The 19,354-nt window shown below is 34.9% G+C and overlaps 1 protein-coding gene across 1 annotated transcript; it reads right to left on the bottom strand.

The window, feature by feature from the left end:
* Positions 1–5,905: 5,905 nt before the first annotated feature.
* Positions 5,906–18,234, bottom strand: LOC115918558 (ras-related protein Rab-8B-like). Its single transcript, XM_030982951.1, has 7 exons — positions 17,504–18,234; positions 16,711–16,771; positions 14,000–14,060; positions 13,262–13,339; positions 10,367–10,456; positions 9,379–9,492; positions 5,906–8,993 (listed from the first exon to the last, which is right to left on the bottom strand). Exons 1-7 carry the CDS (start codon positions 17,700–17,702, stop codon positions 8,895–8,897), a joined length of 702 nt encoding a protein of 233 aa, XP_030838811.1. The 5' UTR covers positions 17,703–18,234; the 3' UTR covers positions 5,906–8,894.
* Positions 18,235–19,354: the final 1,120 nt, after the last annotated feature.

Here is a 19,354-nt window from a genome sequence, read left to right as displayed (position 1 = left end):
TAATAATTAACAAGGTAATCAGACTACAAAGTTACATGTCATCACAATTGTTTGACAACTAATATCATTTAAAGGAAACCCAGACAAAAGTACAAACTGTGAAATGTGCAGGAACCTATAGAAAAGCAGAGCTTGTAAAGAATACACTGTAGGTTCCTGCATGGGAGACTTAAAAAATGACAGGGACAGAAAATGTTTACAGTAGAGAGAAGTACACAATTAAAATTGGGACGGCAGTAATTTGACAAATAATTGGTTGGAGTTCAATAAAGTACATACAAAAAAAAGGGGGAAAAAAGAAAAAGAAATTCACTAAAACGAACAGAAGTAACGAGCCAATAAATAGCAGAGTATGCACCTATTTCCACCACATTGCAGGGACCACTCTTATGTACTGAATATACTCAAATGAATATTAGAATCTGGCAGATTTTGTTTTTATTTAATTGCAAGAAATAAAAAGTGTTGACCTCTTTAAGAGTAAATTGACCTGATACACCCTTAAGTAGGGTATAGTCAATTGCACTGGGAGATATTAAGATTCATGTTAATAACTGACCCGCATCTAAGCCTCATATGTTAATTTAGTGTGTCTCTTAGCTTCCAACAAAGTTTGTGCAGATTTTGTATTTCTTCAATTGCAAGAAATAAAAACATGCCCCCCCCCCCCCCTTAGAAATATTTGAACTGGAACAACCTTGAGTATTGTACAGCTAATTGAGTTTGATATGTTTAGGTTTATGTTAATAAATTGACCCGCATCTTAACCTCATTGTCAATGTATAGTGTCATTCAATATGCTTCAGCACAAAAAACATAAAGCCTCCAACAATTTCCTTGCAGATTTTGTACTTATTTAATTGCAAGAAATAAAAACATGCCCCCTTTAGAGTCATATGAACTGGAACAGCCTTGAGTATTGTACCGTTAATTGCGTTCGATATGTTTAGGTTTATGTTAATAAATTGACCCACCATCTCGACCTCATTGTTAATGTAGAGTGTCATTCAATATGCTTCAACACAAAAACATAAAGTCTCTAACAATTTTCTTGCAGATTTTGTATTTATTTAATTGCAAGAATTATAAAAATTACCCCTTTAGAGTTATATGATCTGGAACAACCTTGAATATTATACAGTTAATTGCATTTTATTTGTTTAAGTTTATGTTAATAAATTGACCCACCATCTCAAACTCCTTGTTAATGTCGAGTGTCATTCAATATGCTTCAACACCAATACATAAAGCCTCCCAAGATTTGTTTTGCAGATTTTATATTCATTTAATTGCAAAAATAAATGCAGAGTTATTTGAACTGGAACATCCTTGAGTAGGGTGTAGTTATGTGTATGTGATATATTTAGACTTGCATATTTAGACTTGACTTGCATCGAGACCTCATTCTTAATCTATAAAGTGTCTCTTAACTGCTTAAAAACAAACACATACAGCTTCCAACAAACAGAGCAGTATTTGTCAAGACCATGGAAATGGTTGATACTTTTGATCCATCTATAGCCTTGTTTAATCTTAAAACAATGGCTATATATTCTGGACAGTAAACAGTATTACCTTTTATATATCTTACTCACGTGGAAGGACATGCGTCTGTCAAAGTCTATATGACACTTAGGAGATGATTACACAACATTTTATTTACCCCTGGTCATTATGACAACTGTTTGATTGCCCTGGTAACTGTTGCCCATATCCAAAGAACAAGAATGATACGATATGAAATCAGAAGCAAATGTATTGATTAATAGCTTGAGGTATCGGAGGAGAGGATGCTTACAATTTCTGCACAGTTCCTTATCTTTTAGTCCATTTCTGCACCTATTTATATATCTAAATATAAATACAAGAAATCTATTATTTCTTAAATATATATATATATATATATATATATATATATACAGCTGCGTACGCAGGATATTTTTCAAGGGGGACTTTTAAAATTGGATTGCATCATTCAGTTTCGGATCCAAAATTTTCCAATAGGAAGGAGGGGGGTGGGGGCCTGAAAATCGTGCCGACTGATATTTCGCTCAGTGGGGGTGGGAGGGCGTAGTGACCACTCTTTGGAAATGTTTGTTTCTATACTTGCACAAAGAGGGACCTTAGCATATTTAAAATATATATGGTTATTGTTATCTATTTGCAATCTGTGCAAGCTCCAAATCGATCTATATTTAGTGCCCCTATTTGAACACTGCTACTTTTTTCTGGGAATCTTTATAACTATGTTTAAATAACCTTTACAATGGAAAGAAATAGTATGATATTGATTTCTTAATAGCATTTTCTTGTCCTTCACAAGTACTTAACAATCACAATAAACAGAAAACTATAATTTTGAGAATCAACTGAATAATGCTTACATGATCAGCATTTATATTTATCAGTCTTACATTCCACCTACAGAATTAAGAAAAAAGAAAGAAAAAAAGCAGAAGTAGAATGAAGAGAAGAAGAAGAAAAGGAAGAAGAAGAAGAAGAAGAGAAAGAATAAAAAGTAGAAGAAGAAGAAGGAGGAGAATAAAAAGGAGGAGGAGAACAAAATAAAGGAGAGGAAGAAGGATAAGAACAAAAAGAAGGAGAAGAAAAAGGAGAACAAGGAGAAGAACAAGAACAACAAGGAGGATAAAAACAAGAAGAAGGAAGACGAAAAGAAAAAGAAGAAGAGGTAGAAAACATGTCAGGGCAAGAGTTACTTTCAACTCCCACCCTTATCATCTTCTTGATAGGGTATTTTAGTTATACTTGGTATATAAATGGTAATTAACATGTCCCAGCAATTTGGGTCAATAAATAGACAGAGCAAAGGTAGACTTGGAGTGTTTGTCGTTTATTTTCTGTCAGGAATACCTTGATGAGATATAAATGTAGATGATCATTATCATGTTTGTGTCTGTTAGTATAGTTATGTTACTTGATATATCTTGTCATTAACCAGCAGCAGAAACTGGGTAAAAACCAGGATAATTGACTCATCAGTCCAAGCTTTCAACCCTTGGGAATAAATCACACCATCCCTTTGTGTTAAAGCTAGGTAACATATTTATATCACTGAGGAATCCTACTTATGTTGAAAGTCAATTGATTTAGATTTGTATGTTCCAACTCTAAATGCGAAGTGTAATGATGGTGACATTGATGATGAAAATTGTCTTAATGATATAATAATATTCTGTTCTTGTATAGCGCATATCACATTATACAACGTCTCTATGCGCTTCCAACCCCACGGAAGACCAGCTTTCCCATGTCGGGTAAGCTGAATGTGGCCAACCACCGTATCTCATGCTTTATTATGTTTTTATACGGAAATAAATACTACTACAAAGAGCTTTAGAAATTATTACCCTAGCTTTTGCGCCGGCAGCCGTTTTCACCGCACAGTGCATTTCAAGGAATAATCCTACCAGGTACCCATTTACCTCACATGGGTCGAGTGTGGCAAACGTAGATTAATACCTTGCAAAAGGACATTAGTGCCGTGGCGCGACTCGAACCGTGGACCTTGCAATCCATGCAGATTCTTAGAAAGATGATAATGCTAACAGAATAGAGTAAACCAAGAAGGACCTCACCAGCTTTTTGACTTTTGTAGTGTACATAGGTAACAGATGATCATCCAACAGAGGACTCAGACGCTCCCCACCCCCCCCCCCCCCGTTATGACAATTAGCCCTCATCCCAACTAGTCCATTTGACAAGAAAGCCTTAGGTAATTGTTGAAGGATAATTTTCCTAGGGGCTAATTGTCTTTGGGAAGATGTCCTATATGTTGGTTGTAACTGTTGTTGGAAATGGGTGTGTAGTGGTTAGATGGGTAGATGGCTACTGCCGGGGATGTGGAGGTTATACTTGAGTGGAAGTTTTCAGAAGTGTAGGTAATGCACCACAGATCAAACAGGTGAAATAATTTAGCATTTTAGTTCATCTGCTTATTTGTAAGGGAATATTAGGAAAATGGCACCTGCACTCAACAAGAACTTGGGTTGGTCAAAACTATGACGTGTTTCTTTTCTGTGGCATTTTTTGCACACTACAGAAGGTAAATGTTTAGCTACGATTTTAATAGTGTGGTCATTTTTTTAATCAGAAGATTGCGTTTAAAGACATTGTTGTTTTTAAAGAACAGCGAATTCTGTGAAGTGGATGACTCTATGAAGTACCCAAGTGTACCGCCATACTGAGCAAGTTGTCAAGGATACTGGTTCCAAACAAATTTGTGCTAGACAATAATAGGGACTTTTAGATTTGCGTGGACTGATACGTGTGACGTTCATTCAAGGCAGTGCATTAAAAGGCTGTCGACCGTAGCAATCCACATTATCTTCGTGCAGATCTAAAAGTCCCTAATAGCGTAGTGATCACGACAGCGCCATTGTCTTATTTTGGATTAAAAACCATCTCTCTGTATGATATTTAATTTGGTCAGAAATGATGAATAACACTATTAAGTGCAAAGTTGTAAATCTAACTGACCGGTACTTCCAACACCTCGTGAATATGCCATTTTCGTAATGCAATCAAATTGAATGCACAAATCTTTATTAAGTGCCTTGTTTTAAATTATTGAATTCACCTGTTGCGAACAATTATATTTCAATAGTCAGAATGAGAATTGCATATTATTAGGACAAGCCATAATGTTTGTCCTACCCAGCAATTGGTTTGTAGGTGGGGGAGGGGGGGGGGCGATTACATATGATGACATTTTTTTTCTCATCAGTGCAATCACTGACCTTGTGTATTATCAAAGTCTTATCATCTTGACCACTGCCTGTTTAGGTAGGGGTTTTCGCATCTGTAATGTATATGGATAGTTTTCTGGGATTAGAATTGAAGACCTTAGTGTATGGCCTCGGGTGTTTATCTCTAAGGTTAATGTATTTACTGCATAATTTTGTTTATGGTTAATTTGAAATAAGTGACTTGTATACAATTTTCCGATTGAATGTGTCCTTTTTTCTTAGTGCTATTTGGCTAGTATGGTGTCAAATGTGGATTATTGATTGGAAAGGTCTGTAATTTAAATGGAATGAGGCTGGTCACGTGTTTTAAAGATCTCATAGTTGCAAATATCCCGATTTTGCACGATTCCCTTTTTATGCAAATGATTGAATGAGTTACAAAGCATTATCTAAGAATTTGTTTTCAGCTGTGATACTGTCTAAATTTTGAATGTGTTTTTGAAGTATCGATATCATTGAATACATTCCATTTAAAATGTATAAATTTGAGCGTAAGTAAAGAGCTAGATTTCTTTTATGAAAGAAAACACACTAGCATTATTTTCTATTCTCTATTCTCTATTAATAAGGACAGTGAATGAAACTCTATCTTGAAACGTTTTATCAAGAAATTGTGAATAAAAAGACATAAATTTGAAATGAATGAATGTTTCTGATTATTGGTGTATGTGTCACTCACAAGTATTAATTATAATTTGATATTGAATATATGCTAAGATTAATACGTATGTGTATAGGTACACAAAACTCAGTTTTTGTAAATGTGAATTATCCTTTCCAAAAGATAATAATAATAATCATAATGATGATGAGGAGGAGAAGGATGAGGAAGATTGTGATGATGATGTTGATGATGATGATGATGATGATGTTGTTGATGATGATGATGATGATGATGGTGAAGATGATAGTAATAATGTTTTGTTTGTGTGCCCATGGTAGCTTCATCAGTATTAATACTGTTCTCCATGAGGGCCCTGCAATCATAAGTAATGATAATGATGATAATAAATGATGAAGATGATGATGAAGACGATGATGATAATAATAAGAAAGATCATGATAATAATGTAATGTAATTGACCTTACAGATTTGACGCAAGAGGAGAGTCATAAAATACAATCGACACACGTCATGGTTATGAGTGATAATGTATGTTTATTTGTTGCAAGGCAACTATATTTCTTGAATATCACATATACCAATGATAGAGATAAAGGGTGTGTACACCGGAATAAACCGCAATCCCACAAAACAAATATCCTTTATCCTTGGTCTGTCTCAACCATAATATTCTTCTTATTCATACCGAGTCTTTGAAATGTGTATTAGTATGTGGCTTACCTTTGTATACTTAAATATGTGACGTATATTTGACTTCAAATATTACAATTTGTATAGATAGAAGTAATGCTTGATATCAATTGAAAATAAAACCACTAATATAAGCGGAGACGTTGCTTTTATATACCGTGGACTTTGGTTTTGCTGCCATACTCTATACACCCACGTACTTATAATGCAACACACTTATTCCAAAAATTAAACAAATAAAAAGGAACTCAGTAACCTCAATTCTTTTTTATGTTCTCTTCTTTTTCTTCCCAAGCGCATATAGAAACATACTTATATATTTTGTTAGTTTTAGCGACTTTTAAAATCACTTTTTTTTCAGTCAGCGTGAATTATCTTAACACGGTTGCGCAATTAAACAGTTGAAGTAGTGAAAGAGATTTTCGATTGCCACTTCCTAAACAACTCTTGAAAAGTTATCTCTCATGTCTTTCTTTAAAGTTTGTGTGCAAGAGTGAGAGTACAAATATAGGACATGGTTCTATTTTAATTCAAGTGCGGAGACACAGCCCTCTCAATACCTGATACTAATACAAGGAGGCTACATTTTAGTTTTCGAAATGTTGAAATTCATTCTACGGTTAAGGAAGCATTGCAAAATGAAGATATCTTTCTACGGTCATTTGAAGATACTTGTATCTTTTATCACGTGTAATTTTCTATCAAATATAGCGCTTCGTTTACGACATAATACAAATTGCTTTGATACATTCTATTATAACTTATTTGCATATATGCTTTGTTCAACGACGTCAAACGTCATACTTCGCACTAAAACATGTAAAGTTGTTCTTACCAGGGCCGTGAACAAAAGTCTATTTACAAAAGTTTACAGTTTTACAAAATATACAAATTACATTCAAATGAACAAAATTGGTGCAAAAGGTAGAAAATTAATATAACGATTTGTCAATCGAAAATGGTAATATCAAGCGCAGTGTTTGCTTTAAGATACTTCCATACTCCTTATAAGTGCTGCCAAATGAGTCATTTCCCAGAAAGCCATCATAAATGTTTTTTAAAGCAGGTTAGGCCTACTATGGATTATTAAAGGTGAATGTTTATTCCACTGAGAACAGTGGGATAGCCCGTACAATAAAGTAGATCGCGTGATTTTTATTTGAATAAGACAATGAGCATAACAAAGATTGTGAGGAATGTAGTACCTCGTCTATTTATAGTCCATGATCAAATCTTGAGTTCTGATAATGGTAGCTCAAAACTATTCCGAATTCCTTTTTATGCATTTAGAGAGTTTTAGACCAGCAAATCCAGGGAAAGTTAAACGATTTTTGCCAGAAAAAAAGTTTTTCACTGACAACTCTCATTTGCACCTTTATAATAATATGAGACCCCAATGCCGTGTATGTATTTCGGATCGACTGGCTTGATTTATCGGAATCTTTCTTACTGTTTCATTTATAACATAAGTGTTATGTATATATATATATCAAAATCGTTTGGCAGGAATCATTTTATTTGTATATTTTTGGACGGTTTCGATTTGAATTCTGTACAAATTCACTTTGCGTCATGATCTTAACTCAAGGAGTACTTTCGATTAGTCACTACGGATAATTCAAAACGACTTTTTAAGTATAAAACAATCAGTTATTTATATTCTGTAATATTTGGCTCCGATTTAGTTTGCCATTTACCTAAATTGAAATATATCCATCAATTCACGTATTAACGTATCGATGCTACATACTTGCTACTACCTTCTACTGAAACATTTTATTGCACATGCACATAAACAGAAAAAGAAAAGAAATATTAAATAATAATACTCGAGGGTGAAAACCTTGATGACGACAGTTTCATTTCAAAATGAAATTATCTGATAGTGACTGTACAAAATAAACATCCATGCATTTTAATACCGGAAACCCAACATTTTATTATCTTGATATTAACTTGAACTCGTAAAAGATACCACAAGATGTCTATTTGATAGTAATAGTGAAATAAAATACACTGGAATTTGGAAACATATTTCTTTCTTAATTTAAAACTTTGCTGGGTCCTTTTGAAGGATGCCAATAAATATTGCAATTAAACGAAGGCAACAAAGGCACTTAAGTGAGTTGTATCAATATCACGGAGAAAATAATTTGCCTTTTAGTCATGTAATTGCTCGTCGTAAGAAACTAGATTCATCTCATCTTTTTTATAACATAGTTGCTTCATTTACATTCTGAAATATAATATTGAGCTATAAGTAGAACTTTGTCTTCTGAGTTTAACAGCAAAAAGCACGCCAGTGTTATAAAGTGAAAAAAAGCTTTGAGTGACGTCGTGTAAGACGTCATAGAGCTGCAGCGAGTGAAGAGAACTGGGTTATGAAGTGGCACCTAGGCCATGCTGATGACGATACAGATATCTTTCGCTCACTATAGCTGGTCCTTAGATGATTTCTAGTAATGAAGATGGTAATTCGAATGTGTAGATTCTAACATCTCGGCCATACAGCAGTCCTCTTTGATGTTAGACATTCGAGAATCTGGCCCTTGGCGTTAATTCACTTAGTTATTTTCACAATATTATAGAAGGACCACATGCGTGTACATGCAGGTTCCGAAAGAAAGAAAACATTGTCACGTTCGCAAACTGTTTCCATCCACCACTTTGTCTTTCAAAGAAGTTTGATCATTCAGCGAAAAGTCTTTAATACTGTTCAATCTACCAGCTTTCAAGAGACAGGCTCAATCGACCTGTATCTGCGAAGATCAGCAAGTTTTTGAATTCTTTCAAGACACAACTCATATCTGCTTTCAGCAGGAGCATACAGAAAATGTGCTCTTTTTCTTGGCAAGTAGTTCAATTTTCTCTGTTGTCGTTGGGCGTGGTAAAAGAGGTCGATTTGTATTCATCTGAAGAGGAAAGTGAATATTAAAAAATTCTGATTAAAATGGGAATAATGAATGAGGTAAAAATACGAATTCTTCATAAATCTGCTTTTAATTCTGTTCGGAAAACTGAATCAATCACGTCGTTCTCTTCCCACTCTATCAACTAAAAAAGTACACTTTCAAAGACTTATAGTCACAGCTGTATTATGCTATTGATATGATAACATCATTTAAATATGAAATGTCACATCTTGATTTTAGACACCATTTAAAGGAAAACCTGTTTTTAATAGCCTTCTAATTCCAAGGAGGAATTAAACCAAGTATTTACTATGTTAACATATTGTTTCTCGCTGTATTGATAAATACATGCCTAGACAGGTCCACTTTAGTGATCTTGGCATACCTTTTTGTTGTACCTATCAAGCATCTGTCTTGTAAGAGTCTCGAAGACGTTCTCAACATTTTCACCGGTCTTCGCACTCGCCTCGATGTAAGGAAAGTTAAATGCTTCTGATAACTGTAAATTAAGAAGAAGAAATCAAGGAATATAAGCAACCAGCAATCGTAGGATGGTATTGATATTTGAAATGCACTTTATCGTTCATACCACCTTCAAAACTAAGAATATGAAGTAAAATATATTATATGAAGATGTTTTTTATAATTATGATATCCAAATACAAATGTTTCTGAAATGAACTGGACGTCTCAGTATAGCGACATTTCACGAGACTGACGACTCATAAGACCGACCGATGTCGACCTCGTGATTCCTCAGAAAAGTCATACATTTTGAAGGCACGCGAGACTGACATTTTTAATCTCAAGGGCATTCGGTCTCTGGGGCTGTACCCGAATGAATTAACTGCCACAGTTCAAATATACTACACCCCACACTGATTACAGTTCTTTGTCAATACAAACCAATTTGAGGGTTTTGCAGTGAGGTTGTAGAAAATAATCTGAGCAAACCTTACCCTCCCATTATTTAAAAAAACCTAGCTCGCAATATTACCGTCGGTAATAGTTACGACGTTTATTGATTTCTTGCTATGACGTCACTGGGAAGCTTGAAGGCAAATATTTTCATTCTCTTAGCCTTAGGGTTATGAAACCATCGTCATTAAGCTAATATCCACCATTCCAAGATATAACAAGTGATGCAATATCAAATTCGATGGCACTTTGCCAGTGCTCATCATCTTGAAGCATTATGTATTACTATAGTTTAACCGCATCCTTCAAAAATATCATTCTGGTCTTTTAATTGCTGACCACTCGCATTTTCCCCAGAAATGATATGTCTAAATTCAAACTCAAATATAGTGAGACGACATGAAACGGTATCATCACCTCTTTGTCTTTCTTTTACGGATGAAGTGAATTCTTACCGTTATTGCTCGTTTGCTTGGCACTCTTCTTGCTCTAGTGAAGTCGCTCTTGTTCCCAACCAGGACTTTGCATATGTCGGGAGAAACATTCTGGAAAACATGAAATAATAAACAATTTATTGTCAAAATACCATTCTTATATTTTGAAGAGGGGGATAACAGAACAGATTGTAACTTCTTGGTATAACTGCAAGTAATAACATTGTGTATTTTTGTAGTGATATTTGGTATGTTATATGAACATTGCATTCCTGCATTTAATAGCTTTGCTGTTTCGATTGTTTCTTTTTTATCCTGTATAAATATTTTTGATTTTGACAATTTATTGACACCTCTGTAACCTTTTTAATATACTTGAAGAAAATACTAGAAACGGTCGCACTATGATACAGTTGTATACATATGTACTGTGCCAAGATACAATAGGCCTATACATATTTTCCCATTTATCTCATTCCATTTATAAGAATTTAAAGTGATTATTTAACCCATTGTTAACCTCAGTTTATCGTTTGAATGCAATGAACTCGCTATTTTGATGAGCTTATCTTGATTTATCTATCACTGTACACTAAAATGCCCTTATACCAGGTACGTGACTATAGATAGGCCTATTTCATGAGATACTCGTCGTAAATTATGTGCTCACCGTAATTATGTCAGAAACATGTCTGGTATTATCTGTATAACCAACAAATAACACTTAACCTTTGTTTCTATATAAAAATGCCACTCAATACTCTTATTCTTAATTTTTGTTATCTTAAGGTGATTTGCAGAACTGAACAACACTTTTGTCAGGGTAATATAATAACATATTTGTTCAATGACTCATGAATAAGTAAACAGGGGTAGTTTCTACCGTTTGAAAATAATATTTGTATTCAGTTGAGAGCATATAGAGACAAGAAATAAGCCAATTAATATGCTTATACAAACACTTGGAAAGTATAAAGTGTAAAACAATAATAATTTTGATATATTTCTGGCCGAAAGAGTTTCTCTTTTATTGAACATTAATGGGAGAACGTCTGTTCACGTGACTATAACAATGACAGAAAATATGAAGAATAAAGAGGTAACAGTGGAGACAAACATAGACGATAAAAATGATTTTACAATTCATAATATTCATCCATATAAATAGTATCACCACGTGCAGCATCATAGCCTGTTACACATGTGCAAGTGAGACAACTACAACTTACACTTGCTATTAATAGCCTATATTATGCCTTTGAGTTGTGAAACATGCTGAAGTCATTTTGATTTCTATATTAAGTAGACTATATCGGTAATCGAAACATTCATCAATCTAGATCGAGATATAAGTAGCATGGGAAGTGATTCTCGGGTAAGGCGTATTTCACTGTTTATAAGAAAATGGCAGTAATAGCTTGGCCATGTATAGAGCACGTGCGCTTGACTGCCACACGCTTGGCTGAAGCTGACCCGATATACACTGTAGCACTGAGCGACGTAGAATAAGCATCATGTATTCTTGTTCTTTACTCGATTTTTCTTAGCTAGGCACTGAAGTTGATCTAGCATGAGCTAAATCATTGATTTTGTTTTGAGTCCGAGGCCTATTCAGCTTTTCCCTTTAACAATGTTATCAAAAGTTTGCACATTGAAATGGAAGCAAATTCATGCCAGTGCAAGTCAGTGGCAAACAGTTGTTCAAATAGCATTAAACTGTTTCTCAGAAAAGCTTTCATGTCTCATTGGTAGTCCAAAGTCAAAGTTTACTTAGAGCACTTTAAACTTGCATATATATATATGTACACTCTGTTGCCCATACAGATGGAATAATGTTTCCTTATCCGTTTTCATGAAATGATTATTTAAAGACAATATCATTTTCTCTTGATAAAGTTTGTATCTTCTCATAACTTTACTGATCAATTTAAAGTGTCGTAGATGTGGTCGATAAAGTTCTGAGAAGATATAAACTTTTTGTGGCAAGAATAAAAAAATAATATTGTGACAATCACTTCATGAAAAGATGTAAGAAAAATTATTCCTACTTCATGAGCAACAGTGTATGTAGCGAACAATTTCACTTTACTGCTAAGAAACATTGGCGTAGGTTTTTTTTCTACCTAGGGGGGGGGGGGGGGGGGGTTGACGTCTCCTGCCTGGATTCAACTTTTCAATTTTTCACAAAAGCAGATATTATTATCAAGATAAGGTTTATTTTTCCAATTAAACTACACAAGATAAGATATACAAATGACATAATTAGGGCATCTCGCTGCCCGAATATGCGGATAATTCGGAAAGTGGGCTCTTCAACGAATATTTACATTCGAGTTTCGTTCTGATAAGTAAATATGAATCACGATCACGTGCAAAAGAGCTTCTACTTCAGCCATGTCTTTCTTGACTCTGTTTACTCAGATCTCGAGCTGAAACAGAAGGTTATACGATAAACACCTATACCACTATAGCATGGACCATATGAACATGACTGACAAAGAAAGCGGACAAAAATATACAGTTCCTCAGTTAGACAAAGGAACATCCCTTCACTGCTATTATGTAAAAAGGTGAATATGCATGTGACACTTGTTCTACACATTTGTACATAATAGCAGTGAAAGGATGTTCCTTTGTCTACCTGAGGAACTGTATATTTTGTCCGCTTTCTGTGTCAGTCATATTCATAGTGATAGGATCACATTCTCTGTCCATTACGTCACATTTTTTTAAAGATTAAGTCCCGCCATTCCCACCAAAAGAATGGAAAAGAAGTTTTTTACTCCAAAAATAGTAGAAGAGAAAGAGAGAGAGAGAGAGAGAAAAAGAAAGACGGAGAATAAAAAGGAGAAATAAACAAAGATATAGACAGGAGGAGATCGAAAGATGGAGAGGGTGGGGGTTCAAGATACTTACACGGGCAATATCGTCAAGCCAACTAGTCACATGATCAAATGAAGTCTCTCTCGTTACATCGTAGAGAATGATGATGCCCTGATATTAGATGAAAATAAAGTATCATAATGAAACTACATTTCAGCATTTTAAAATTATGACTCTTTGAAAGAATTAGTTTAAAATACATTAAATATTCCATTAAACATAAGTTAATCGGCACTTACAGCGTCATGAGTCAATTTTGAACGATTACTTTGCATCAAAATATGCATTAAAACATACGTTTAAAAAAATCATTCCAATCATCTAATCTATATCAAAAGTATACTTTCAAAGTATTACCACGACAGAAAAATAAACCTAAAGTAGATATAGCTTCACACACAGTTCAAAATTTTAAATTGGTATTTTATCGAAGTATAATGGATCTTCCCTTCATATCATTATTGATTCTTGATAAGGGAAAAGGCAAAAAAAAGAGACGTTTCTTGTCAAACATAGAGTATTTATGCGAGCAAAGGTATATAGTCAACAAAAATAAATAAGAATTTTTGTTACGAATCCCAGCTACATTTAATTATTAACATCAACAATAAATCACTTAAATTATTTTATGTCTACAAACATCATTATTATATATTATCAAATACATTATACATATATGTTATAAGGTTATTTTTTCAAATAAATAGCAAATTATAATAATCAAATAACAAAATAAAAAATAAAAAACTAATAAATAAGACAGAGACTCACCATGGCGCCTCTATAGTACGCTGTTGTAAGAGTTCGAAATCTTTCTTGACCTGCTGTGTCCCTGTAAAGTTTGTTGAGATATGAAGAAAATTAATGATATAAAAATCTCCTTCTACTTTGAAGGCATTGTATTCTACTGACATTACCTTAGATTTACGTCTACTGCCATATGCTGCCCAGCAGTGGTAGCGATGTCGGTAAAATACCCCCCCCCCCATAAACCCAACAATGAACGGACCCACGTGATGTATTAAAGGGAAAGTCCACCCCAAAATAAGTTTGTTTCGATAGAGGCAGAATAATAAGAAAATCAGGAAAGTGAAAGTTTGAGCAAATTCTGAATAAAAATAAGAAAGTTATGAATTATTGAAGTTGTGATCAATCAAATACAAATTGGCAACTATGTGACTTATTATACGAGCTCTCCTTCATTTGCTTTGTGCATAATATTCCATAAAATCATGTTTTCTTCGTTATTGATGACGGAATATATATTTGTTCCTTGCAGGGGGAGTATAGAAACATATTTGCAATTATTATATTTAGGGTGCATGTATGGTTGAATTTTTCTTGAGGAAAATGACAATTTTAGATTTTTTAGTACTGAGCAAATGGAAGTTGAGCTCGCATGATACGTCATAGAGTTGCCAATTTGTGTTTGATTGATCACAACTTCAAAAATCCTAACTTCCTTATTTTTAATCGGAATTTGCTCAAACTTTCACTGACTTGTTTCTCTCATTTTTCTACTCCTATTAAAACTAACTTAATTTCAGGGTGGACTTCCCCTTTAAAGCTGCATGAGTTTATATCATACGGGAATGTATTTCTCCCACATGAACATGTACATGTGATAATGAATTGTTTTGGTTGTTTCAATTTTTTTGGAATTTTCATCATAGTTTAATTTTAATGTTATAATTTTGTCAATTTTAAAAATATCTTAATATCACGACGTTTTGAAGCCGGCTCTGGATTATTTACTTCCCTTTTTGCAATTAATATAAAGGAACCCCCCCCCCCCCCAAAAAAAAAAAAATATATATATATATATATATATATATATATATATATATATATATATATATATATATTATATCTTCAGTTATTTGGATACGTTCATTGCATTTTTGTTTCCAATTCATCTACAAGATTTCCCACCAGAATGTATGAAAGAGGTGTAAAGCATGAGGTTCTTAGCATGATTTACAGATTTTCAGCACGACACGGGCGTCGCCATTTACTTGATATCATGCCAAGAATATCTTCATTTTATTTCACTTGTACATTTTCGTAAGGAATATTGTACATCAATAGGCAGCGATTAATAAATCTCATATTTCAGTGAACCTACACTTATTCGTTGGGATGAGGTTTCCATTAAGAATACTCCTCAACGATGACATGGTTTATTTTAAGGTCGAAATTATTCAAATTTCATCACTTTAAGTAAGGTGATCTGAGATGGAACACTCATCCCATCTGTATAAATTTACTTTGAAAGGGAAAACAATTGCTTAAAACATTTTGAAACTCAACTTTATGAGTTTTTGTATTTTATAAAGAATAACAATCATATGCTGTAACTTCCACAAACATACGTACATACACACATAAATACGTATATATACTTAAAGATAGACCTGAGTCTGTTGATGGAAATTCGAAAAGAAAGCAATAACTAATGAAACGAAATTGTTAGAGAAAGCTAATATACGACTGTTCGGCTATAACCAGGCACGTAGCCACGAGGGGCAAGTGCCCCCCCCCCCCCAATTTCCAAGATCGGTTGAACTTTTTTAGACCCCTCCCCAGGACGTCGATCAATTACATGTATGTGCCCCCCAAACATCAAACTCTGGCTACGGGCCTGGCTATAACCCTTTGTCAAGTGATGGCAAATTTCATTCAAAACCCCAAAAGGGCACCACAGTTTAATCCTGAGTGCGCGAATTTTAAGAAAAAAGGATGCCAGCAAATATGTTTTCGTGAATTAGTTTGAAATGAGTGTACATGTATTATGTAAACAGGAGCTTCCACCATATTCTATAAATTCCACATACACGTAAACGCACAATACACATGTATGCAAGAATCGTGCCCTTTATCGTTAGAATTACCTCGCCCTCATATCGCGTGTCTTAACACGTGATTGCAATACAGCAAATATTTTGTTCTGTTTCAAACATTGTACTTCGGGATTTCAATCTGAACATGTCGAAATCGCAAGATGGAGGTACCCATACCCTGTCAGCAAACAATGAAATATTTTTGGGTCAATATTTGAGATAATTTTGGGGCCCCTCTCTCTCTCTCTCTCTCTCTCTCTTTTTTTTTCTTTTTTGTTTTTGTTGCCGCTGCCGTTATTTTCTTATCAACCCCTACGCCCTTTGCCCCTGCCCATCTAAGCTCCTTGATTTGACAGGAGGGTTAGTTTCAATATTATTTTTGTTACAGTGTAGTGCACCCGTCTATGTACTGATTAATTGTATTGTTTATTCTGATAATTACACCATATTAATTCGATACAAACTTTCGAAAATAACATGTTACCCTATGTACGAAGACACTAACATCTAACTGTCTTACAAAATAGATACTGTCATGTATCAATAGATTAAAATCGAAGAAGAAAAATCTTTCTATCACTTTATACAAATGATATTAAAGATGATATTTCAAAAGTTGGATAGTACTTTAAATTCACTTACCATACAAGTAACCTGATTTTCTTTCCATCAACATTGATGATGTTCTTTTTTAGGTCCATTCCTAATCAAATTAGAAGAAGATTAGATACGGGACATGAATTAAGAATCACGTTCAAGTGCATGGTCGCAATAATCAGTTAAATCATTAAACTCTCTTGCTCAGCCAATTTTGGAAACTTGATATGCGCTGAAACGAAGTCTTTCTTTCGATATCCAGTATTGGATTTTTTAAAAATTTAAATAGTGCTCTTAAGCATCATGCAAGGTGCTCAAGGCGCTCCAACATTACCCCGGTTCTGGTATTGCTACCAATTTCGGTGCTGGAGCATTCAATGAATCACTCCCTACCAGGTACACATTTTAACAACTCGGTAATGAGTAGATGCTGAGGGATGGACAAAAAACAAAACACAAAACAAACGCAACAAACTACACACTACAGTGAAATTGCAAGCATAAACAAGAAAGGGGTTGCTTTCCCAGTTTTGAAAAGTGCAATAATGAACATATATATTCTGACAGCAATATGCAGTTTTGCACGTGTCAGCACATGTGTGCGTGCATTATTTTCCTTGTCAATCTATATATCGGCACTTTTACATGGGCTTATCCCCCCCCCCCCCCAATTGGGCCTAAAAAAGGGATGTTGTACTGCCCTTTGCGACGACCCCATAATATTGAAATCTGCGGTCGGCTTTTTAAAAAGGGCAATACAATTTTTTTTTAGGCCTAATTGTAGTAATTTTGTACGGGACGATCTAAAATGATGAAATTAAAAAAGTGGTATACTGACCTATCGTTCCTGTGCCATTTTCTTTAAAAACGTGTTCACAGAACATATTGATGAAACTAGTCTTGCCGACACACGTATCTCCTATGACGAGTATCTTAAATGAAAAGTCAGCTGGATCGTCAATGGGTGGACAGAAATGAGGGTACGGTGTCGACATCGATCGTGGTCGATGGCACTGCTGCCAGTTCTGACAGTCCATGATGGAAAGTGAGATGAGTCATCAACGGCAAAACATTAACCAAATCCGCCGCAACTCGTGAAGTCCGGACCGCAACTATCGTGGCTACTGTTAACAAGTTCTTCTTCGTCTTCTTGTTTTGGTAATCTCTGAAGGGCTGTACAGCCTTTAAAGAGATGCAGTACAGGTAGCGAGGTAGACAGATGATGTTTTAGTGGGATGAGGACATGCGATATGCCTCAGGAGTAGTCCCGCCAAGTTCTCTGGACTGTTTCAAAACATCTCGACAAGGTACCAGACGATTGCATTGTCTTCACCGCAGACAAAGAGCAGCTCTGCTAACAGTGAGCTTTGTCAATTGCAGCACATGGATGCAACGACCTATCGATCCCGTAACGTCGATTTCAATTGGTTTATTTACACTAGCTCAACAATAGATATGAGATTCCGTTAGAATCGGTCGCAGTTAATCATTGAAGAGTGTATTTATAACCAAGTACACGCCAAGTTTGGACGAAGGCGAACTTGTTTCTGTGCAGCAGGGCAGCAGAATAAAGATTTTTTATTAATATGAGGCATATTGGCCCGAGGTTTGTCGACAAACCTAGGTTCATGTGACGCGTTTCGATGCGTTTCAGACCAAGGTCCAGACAAACCTTGGTCTGAAAAGCGTAAAAACGCGTCATATATGACGCACCGAAACCTAGGTCTGTCGACAAGCCTCCTTTGTGAATTCGGGCCACCGTTTCTCGTTCATTTTGAGGAAGTTATAACGGGAAATTACGATCTATATTTAAATAAGTTAAAGTGATGCCGCACGTAAAATCCTTGGGGATATTAACAAATGAAATTTATGTAAGAAACGTTTGAAGTAATATTTCATAACAGTTGAATTACTGTGAACATGATATACAATTACGTGCATATAAAATTAAGTTTATCTGAAAAGAGGAGGAGACTTGACACAAATTGACAGACATTATGATCCGTTTCGGAACATCCCAGTAGACAGCCCAAATAAGGTTGAGACAAAATCTCAGAAGGCCCACGAGACCAACATTGGCTGTTGGTCTCGACGGTCCGTCGGTAGCGTTTACCCTCAGATTATATTTCGAAAGCCCATGAGACGAACGTCGATCTCGTGGGTTGCCTTAACGCTTGTTATGTGCTATTGATCTCGAAGACTCTTGGTCGTCAACTTGGCTTTCGTTTTCCACCATTGAGTGTGTGGACGTACTATAACTATGATGGTAATAATATTTATAAATGATAATGATAATCTACCTATCTAAAAACAAAAACAAAGTAATAACAAATTAGATGTACAAGAAGACTAAAATACTATTTGATGGACTGACGATAGAGGGCAATATTCCACATAGGGCATACTTCGCATACAGGAGCTAGCTATGAAACTTGGCTTCGATAACATTGCTCCCTATAGTTTGGTCAATGTGTCTGTGAATATAGCTAATTGATATATAATGCATAGCACTTCAGACTTAAAAACGCAAATGGCAAGTCGATTGATTCCTTATCTTTAGGAGGGAATATTATGTAAATCGATTAATTCTGCGAATCTCTACCGGCCCACCCCCCCCCCGCGAGTTCTATGACCTTGTCTATTACATAATCAAGACTAGAAAAGTTTTTTTTTATCGATATTTAAAGCA

The sequence above is a fragment of the Strongylocentrotus purpuratus genome, unplaced genomic scaffold, assembly GCF_000002235.5.
Source record: "Strongylocentrotus purpuratus isolate Spur 01 unplaced genomic scaffold, Spur_5.0 spur5_contig_827, whole genome shotgun sequence".
NCBI lineage: Eukaryota > Metazoa > Echinodermata > Echinoidea > Camarodonta > Strongylocentrotidae > Strongylocentrotus > Strongylocentrotus purpuratus.
Note: the sequence above shows the minus strand (reverse complement) of the source record. Positions and strands in the feature narration are given on the sequence as shown.

Bases quoted from the DNA above. Each gene is read 5' to 3' on its own strand.
- LOC115918558 (XM_030982951.1), bottom strand. From the start codon at position 17,702: ATGGACTGTCAGAACTGGCAGCAGTGCCATCGACCACGATCGATGTCG. The intron at 16,772-17,503 runs GTCAGTATACCA...TAATTTGATTAG, and splicing joins AAATGGCACAGGAACGATAG to GAATGGACCTAAAAAAGAAC. The intron at 10,457-13,261 runs GTAAGTATCTTG...CATGTTTTCCAG, and splicing joins GGCTTGACGATATTGCCCGT to AATGTTTCTCCCGACATATG.